This window comes from Silene latifolia, chromosome 3, assembly GCF_048544455.1.
Source record: "Silene latifolia isolate original U9 population chromosome 3, ASM4854445v1, whole genome shotgun sequence".
Lineage (NCBI taxonomy): Eukaryota > Viridiplantae > Streptophyta > Magnoliopsida > Caryophyllales > Caryophyllaceae > Silene > Silene latifolia.
The window spans coordinates 14,697,605-14,706,153 of NC_133528.1; the positions used below are offsets into that span (position 1 = coordinate 14,697,605).

Sequence of the window (8,549 nt, forward strand, 5' to 3'; positions counted from 1 at the left end):
TGTTTAGTTCCCTTTTCTTAGAATACCAAAGGAGACATTTACATTATTAGCAATTTCCCAAAAATATAAAATCAACGGTATGTACAAGGAGGAATGTATGTAGATTCCTTGAAGTGCGAAATTAATTAGGCACGGAAATGAGTAGCTTTATGAAATTGGCTACTTCAGTAAATCAGAACCATCTCTTTTTTTCTTACTTTTAGTTTTTCCATCAGTGATATAGTAAATAAATTGATAGTCATTATCATAGGAGAATAGCTACAAGGCCAATAATGCTAATGCTAATAGCAAGTTGGTTATTCATTTTTTTTCTTAGTTTTGATTCTACAGAAAGACAAACTTGATCCAGTCTAAGACAAACATGTCACATTTATAATCAAATGAGAGCTAATTGGTGAAAATTGATAGGAAAACAGTCGGATTGAGGGCCGTCAAAAGCACGTTGAGCAAGGATAGCGTTAGCCGCTTCAGTAGTATGATAAGCATCCCAAAATACATATTGATTCCTGTTTGGACAAGGCGTTGCTGCTGGTAAGCATGTTACTTGTCCGAGTCCACAACACGCTCTGTCGACCACCGTAAATCCTGCATTTACATAACAATCACATACATACATAATGTTACATATCATCGTCACCTTGCATTGTCATAAATTTGATTAATTAATGAATTGACATGATTACCATAAGAAGCTGGATTGTTGAGGATGTCACCCACAACACCGTAAACATTGAAATACACAAAAATTGCAGCAGGATGGTTAGCATTTAATTGCACTGCAAGCGCTCTTAGACCTTCATTAAATGGGCCTAACATCTGATTAACCGCATCCATGCATCTCCCTGGTGGAGCTTGACCCCCTCCTCTCTGATTCGGAATGCAACCAATAGGCGCCAACCCCACAAGGAAGAACTTTCGCAGTCCTAAATCGTATAATGCCTTCAAAAATGTCGTGTCAATAAGTATATATTTTCATTACTTTTATTTATACCATACAAGTGTAGCCATATGAGTAGATACTGGAAGTACCGAAAGTTGACGTGCATAATGATTTAAGAGAAGGTTGGCGAATTCTGGAGGTCTGTAATTGACGCTTGAACCATAGATAGATGGGAGAAGATAGTTGTTGATGTAATCGTTGCTTCCGAATGACATGACAGCTACGGATCTTTGGAGATATCGAGTCATGTTTTGTCCGCCTATCAAATTTCTTAACTGATCTACCGTCCTTTCGAAGTTTACCACCTGCTGGCTTAAGCTAAAACGAGCTCCCTACGTAAATTAAATAAGGTGTCTAACATAAATAGTGTTGTTATACACACTGTACAACGATTTTATTTGAGTACTCTGTACGTACTTGTGTGGACTATGTTGCGCCGCAACATAGTCCACACAAGTACGTACAGAGTACTCAAAATAAAATCGTGTACTTGCGCGTTTTTATGGGTACACGGTTTAGAAAAACGTTGTCGAAAAAATGAAGGTTATAATAGCAATGCAAGAATTTATGGTTGAGATAGGGTAAGGGGAATTACCCAATGGCGGCCGGTTTCATCTAGGATTCCGGCGCCTGCAGACGCATAATTAACTCCTGATAGAATCTTTAAGCCAACTGCAGTTGGATCAGCAAATGCAGGAATCGTTGGACTGTTCGTTCGAGTTTGCTATTTCTGAGATTGTATATGTCGTGATACTTGGTAAATTTGCAGCGGAAATTGTGTTGTTTGGACTGATTATGTCGTGATTATGAATGTAACTGGATAGTATGGTGAATTCCTAGTCCTAACCTCGCAAGGTGTCAAACGCAGATTCACGCAATCAACCTCGCAAGGAAGATCTAAAGATTAAGCTCGCAAACCTAATCAGAATAATGCTCACAAATGTAAACAATTTTATTGCTGGAAATTCGATGATCCTTCTCTGATCATACACGGCCTAATATACTCCTAAACGAGGTCACAATTCGACCCAAACCCTAGCTTGGAAATTAAGCTATCTTTCCTTTTCCTAAACTAACTAGGAAAATTATTCCCCTTTCCTAAACTAACTAGGAAAGTAATTAAAATACTAAAAACTAGAATACAATCAGATTTAGGGTATTCTAATTTGACTAGGATTAGGAAAATCTAGCTTTCCTAACTTTATTAGAAATAGTAATTAACTAACTTATTATTCCTACACGATTTAGGCTCAAATCCTTTTACTAGTTGAGTTACATTTCGACTAATAAGAAGTTCATTTGCTTGTTCCGAACATGCTCCTGCATCATTCTCTCCTTCTTTTTGAGAATTTGCCCTCAAATCCTCGTCTTCTAGATACGGTGATAGGTCGCCTACATTGAATGTCGCGCTCACCCCACCATATTCACTCGGCAACTCCAGCTTGTATGCATTAGAACCATAACATTCGAGGATCTTGAATGGACCATCTGCTCGTGGCATCAACTTATTCTTCCTTTTGGATGGAAATCGTTCCTTCCTCAAATGTAACCACACAAGATCACCCTCCTTGAAAACAGGCTGCTTTCGATGTTTATTAGCCTTCTCTTTGTATTTAGCATTTGCCTTCTCAATTTGAGCTCGAACTTGTTCACATACTCGGAGAAATGCAGCTTGTCTTTCTTTGGCTTCAAAACTTAACACATCTTTCTTTGGAATGGGCACTAAATCGATTGGCAGGTATGGATTCACGCCATAGACAATCTCGAATGGAGCTCGTCCTGTCGTCATTGATGGTGTACGATTATAAGCAAATTCAAAGATGCGCCAATTTGATATCCCAATCCTTTGTGCTTTTACTAACCAATCCTCGCAATAGACTCCCTAGAGTACGGTTGGTTACCTCGGTCTGACCATCTGTTTGTGGATGGTGTGATGTACTGAAAAGAAGCTTAGTCCCTACCAAACGCCATAACGTTTTCCAGAAGTAACTAAGAAACTTCACATCTCGATCTGAAACAATAGTAAGAGGTATTCCATGTAATCGAACGATCTCTCTATAGTACAAATCAGCCACTTTAGTTGCATCATCAGTCTTGTGACACGGAATAAAATGCGCCATCTTTGAGAATCGATCAACTACCACCATAATCGAGTCCTTACCCCTTTGAGTTCTCGGCAAACCAAGGATAAAATCCATGCTTACCTCATTCCATGGCTGTACAGGTACGGGCAGAGGTGTATACAAGCCCTTGGTGAACGTGCTCTTAGCCTTTTGACATACCACACATTTCGCCACGATCTCTTGCACGTCCTTATTCATTCTCGGCCAATAGAAATGTTCACTTAGGATGTCACTCGTCTTGTTAACTCCAAAGTGTCCAAAGAATAGCCCCGCCATGAGCTTCTCGTACCAACAACTCCCTAATCGACCCATTCGGAATGCATAGCCGATTACCCTTGAAAAGATAGCCATCCCGAGCAAAGATACAAACCTGTTGGATCAATGATTTCCTTTGAAAATTCTGGATCAGACTTGTACAGTTCCTTGATATGTTCGAAACCAAGAATCCTCGCATCCAACTCAATCAATAATGAATGCCTTCGTGATAATGCATCAGCCACGACATTAGAACTTCCCGTCTTGTACTTTGAAGAAAACGTGAATGATTGCAAAAATTCTACCCATTTGGCATGTCTTTGATTTAACTTTTGCTGTCCATGGATGTGTTTAAGAGCCTCGTGATCAGAATGTAAAATAAACGGCTTTGGACGCAGATAATGACTCCAATGATCCAATGCTCTCACGATTGCATAAAACTCCTTGTCATAAGTTGAATAGTTCAACCTTGCACCGTTTAATTTCTCATTTGAAATATGCAATAGGCCTCTTTTCTTGTATTAACACGGCACCAATTCCAACACCACTTGCATCACACTCGACTTCAAACAATTTATTAAAATCGGGTAGTGCTAAAACAGGTCCGGAGCATAGCTTGCGTTTTACCTCTTCAAACGCCTTTTGGGCGCTGTTAGTCCACACGAACTCTCCCTTCTTGGTTAGCTCTGTAATTGGAGCCACAATCGAGCTAAAACCCTGGATGAACCGTCTATAAAATGATGCTAAACCATGGAAGCTTCGCACTCTCGTAGTTGATTTCGGAATGGCCAGGCTTGAATAGCATCGACCTTGGATGGGTCCATACTTACTCCGTCCTTTCCCACAATATAACCAAGAAAGACAACACTTGAGACCATAAAAGTACATTTTTCCAACTTACCATAAAGCTTCTGATCTCGCAACACTTCAAACACAGCTCGCAAATGTCGTTTGTGCGACTCTTCATCTTTGCTATAAATCAGGATGTCGTCAAGATAGACCACCACAAATTTGTTAAGGAACGGCCTTAACACTTCATTCATCAACCTCATAAACGAACTAGGAGCATTGCACAATCCAAACGGCATCACAAGCCATTCATATAATCCTTGCTTCGTTTTAAACGCGGTCTTCCACTCATCCCCTTCTCGAATCCTCATTTGATGGTAGCCACTCCTCAAATCCAGTTTAGAAAAGACACACGAACCAGAAAGTTCGTCAAGCATATCATCAAGTCTTGGCATAGGAAAGCGATATTTGATTGTAATGTTATTCACCGCTCTACTATCAATGCACATTCTCCAAGTCCCTTCCTTCTTTGGCACTAATAACGCAGGCACCGCACAAGGACTTAAACTCTCTTGAACATATCCTCTATCTATCAATTCTTGGACTTGTCTCTGTAACTCCTTTGCTTCCTCTGGATTACAACGATAGGCCGGCTTATTAGGCAATGCCGCCCCTGGAATCAGATCTATTTGGTGTTCAATACCACGTAAAGGAGGTAACCCATCCGGTAATTCATCCGGAAACACATCCCGGAACTCTTCTAATAGCTCCTGTACCCCACGGTCATTACACACACCAACGGACCCTAATTCACGAACCATCAGCACATAAGTTCGTTCTCCACGAGCCAAAGCTTCCTCAACCTCCCGAGCCTCCATAAACATACTCCCCTTCTTTGTTTTAGACTCTTTAATCTTGTTAGGTGACATAGGTTTCAGATTATATCTCACATTACCCTTCATCACGCTATACACATTGGCTCTCCCGTCATGTTCAACCTTTCTATCGAATTGCCAAGGCCTACCCAACAGAATGTGGCATGCATTCATAGGAATTATATCGCACCACACCTCATCAGTATAGGGTCCTAAACTCAACGAAACTAAGGCTTGTTTCTTAACTTGAATCCCATTCTCCCCATTCAGCCAATGCAATTTATATGGTTTAACTCGGTCCTTAGTTTGCAATTTTAGTTCATCAACAAGGTCCCTTGCTACTACATTAGCACATGATCCACTATCAATAATAAGATTGCAAATTTTACGGTTTACCTTGCACCGAGTATGGAAGATTTGCTCCCGTTGTTCATTCTCGGTGAACCCGTTTCCATATGCAAATTACGCAAAGACTAAACACTCCTCGTCACTCAACGGATCCAAATCATAGACTCTTCCTTCACCATCAGTTTCAACATTCCCTTGGACTGTTTCTTCCTCTGGCGTGACAAATACGGGGATCAAATCACATAATTCTTGAGCTGTTAGGGCTCGTTTTCGAGGACATTCGTTTGCTATATGTCCATAGCCTTGACACTTGAAGCAACGTCTCAAAGAACTCCCCTTTGGCTCGGCAACACCCTTTCCTTTGTCCTTGGGTTCTTCTTTCGGGATTTCTTTAGCCTTGCTAGGAGCTGGCCTGGAATATGAATTCGTTCCCGAACTTTGTCCCTTGGAATAAGCATGAGGTTTTTGTGCCTTATCATGTTTCTCGAACTTCCATGCTAATCGACACACATCATTAAAACCTTCATAATTCTGGATCTCGACTCTTTTAGCAATTGCGGGTGTTAGGCCCTTGATGAATCTCGCCACCCTTAGCTCTTCTTTCTCCTCAAGATCGCATACAATCGACATCTTCTCGAATTCTTTGATGTATTCAGTCACTGTCATGCTTCCTTGCTCTAAAGATTGGAGCTTTAAGTAGTTATCTTGTTCATAATCCCTTGGCAGGAATCGTCTCATCAAGTGCTTCTTTAATTTGATCCAAGACTCGATCTTGTCCTTGCCTTCCTTTCTCCTTTGTTTTTTCAGATTTTCGTACCATAAAGATGCATACTTTGTAAGCTTCAAGATTGCAACTTTAAATTGCTTCTTGTCATCGTATTCTTTATACTCGAAAACCCTTTCAGCTTGTCTTACCCAATCCAGAAATTTTTCCGGATCCATCTCGCCATCAAAGTCAGGAATATCGAGTTTTAAACCTCGATCATCATCGTTCTTATTTTTTGACTTCCTCTTTGGCTGCTCGTCCTCTTCTTCAGATTCGGATGGAGTGTCCGATTCTTTTTTCTTCTCTTTAGCCTTCAACATGCTTGCTATATTTTTTAACACATAAGCCATCTGAGCCATCTCCAACTTCAGCTCGTTATGACCATCTTCCCATGTTTTCGGACCTTCTTCACCGTCTTTAACCATGATTAGCAACGTCCCAAGACAGATCTATTAAGGAATAAATCTGAACTTAGCTCTGGTAACCAATTTGATGTAAAACAGTATGAAAAAACGAGATTGAACAGATCGTTGGACTGTTCGTTCGAGTTTGCTATTTCTGAGATTGTATATGTCGTGATACTTGGTAAATTTGCAGCGGAAATTGTGTTGTTTGGACTGATTATGTCGTGATTATGAATGTAACTGGATAGTATGGTGAATTCCTAGTCCTAACCTCGCAAGGTGTCAAACGCAGATTCACGCAATCAACCTCGCAAGGAAGATCTAAAGATTAAGCTCGCAAACCTAATCAGAATAATGCTCACAAATGTAAACAATTTTATTGCTGGAAATTCGATGATCCTTCTCTGATCATACACGGCCTAATATACTCCTAAACGAGGTCACAATTCGACCCAAACCCTAGCTTGGAAATTAAGCTATCTTTCCTTTTCCTAAACTAACTAGGAAAATTATTCCCCTTTCCTAAACTAACTAGGAAAGTAATTAAAATACTAAAAACTAGAATACAATCAGATTTAGGGTATTCTAATTTGACTAGGATTAGGAAAATCTAGCTTTCCTAACTTTATTAGAAATAGTAATTAACTAACTTATTATTCCTACACGATTTAGGCTCAAATCCTTTTACTAGTTGAGTTACATTTCGACTAATAAGAAGTTCATTTGCTTGTTCCGAACATGCTCCTGCATCAAAGATACCCCATCCCCAATCTCGCTCCTGGTTTATATACATGCACATAATGATTTAGAAGAAGAAAAAAACACGAGGACTAATAGTGACACTTACTCGAGTAACAAAATAATTCAAGTTTTAATTAAGTTAAAATCTCCTATGTTATTAAAGATACACATTTTTAGTTTGTCTTCCTAGAATGTCTTATGTATGTTTTAAATAAATCCTGGTTATGCTATTGTATATGGTTAGCATCATAGAGTTAAGAAGAAGAATTTGTCGAATTAAAAAAGATAGGCTACCTAGCATGTCGATTACAGTCTGGCCATTACAAAACCGTCCAGTAGGACCTTGACCGAAATCAATACCATAAGGCCAGTAATTGGATTTTGCAATAGAACTAAGGAAGTTGTTATTCCCACTATCAATCTCAGAGTCTCCAAAGGCAAACATGCCGGAAACCGGGGACGAAGATTGGCCTTGTTGTCCCGGAAATTGAGCAAGGGAGCATGTAAAATGAAGCATTAAGAGCATCAATGCTCTTTTTGAAATAATAAAATTCATGTTTTTTTTTTAATGTTTAGGAGAAATGTAGTACACACTATAGAGAAGAGCTTTGTTTGTTGGAAAGAGGCGTGAGTGAATGATGTTTTATACTATCTAGTAGGGGATGATTGAGTATGCAGTTATGGAAAGTGATATGGTCACAAGTTTAGCACCATCATACCATTCACAAGCTTCATACTCATTCATATGAATATATATTGATATAGTAATAGATAGATACACGAGTTAGTGCATCTTGATTTTCTTACATAATGGAGTACGAATTTATAAACTTTTTACGAGTATGAACAGGCCGCATGTAGATTATTAGCCTCTCATTATTAGCTGGTAAAATCATGAGTAATACGACATTTAAAGTCTAGGCTCAATATGTCGATGATATCAAAATTACCATTGTGATATATCTTGGCACCAAAAACAATTAATCCCTCTGTCCCGGTTATTTGTTGTCCTTTTCTGTCTTGAGGTGTTTCGGTCAATTGTTGTCCTTTTTATTTTAGGATTGCATTTGATGAACATTTTGGTCATTCACACTCAATTTCATCCACATATCATTTAGTAATTGACCCCTTCTCTTTCTTTAGTCTTTGTGCCAAAACCAAAGGACAACAAATAACCGGGACGTTAGGAGTAAAAGTGAGTAAACAACGCAATTAGTAGATTATACAACTGGTTGTATGTAGTTTATGTACAACATTTTCAGTGTTGTAGAGTTTTGTTATAAAATTGTCGAGCATTACTAACAAAAT

General features: G+C 39.1%; 1 protein-coding gene and 1 pseudogene across 1 annotated transcript; both read right to left on the minus strand.

The window, feature by feature from the left end:
• Positions 1-12: 12 nt before the first annotated feature.
• On the minus strand, positions 13-7,839 carry LOC141647267 (GDSL esterase/lipase At1g71250-like). Its single transcript, XM_074455387.1, has 6 exons — positions 7,533-7,839; positions 7,411-7,423; positions 1,536-1,647; positions 1,030-1,272; positions 684-939; positions 13-585 (listed from the first exon to the last, which is right to left on the minus strand). The coding sequence occupies exons 1-6, from the start codon at positions 7,795-7,797 to the stop codon at positions 377-379; spliced, it is 1,098 nt and encodes a 365-aa protein (XP_074311488.1). The 5' UTR covers positions 7,798-7,839; the 3' UTR covers positions 13-376.
• Positions 2,838-7,299, minus strand: LOC141646501 (uncharacterized; annotated as a pseudogene).
• Positions 7,840-8,549: the final 710 nt, after the last annotated feature.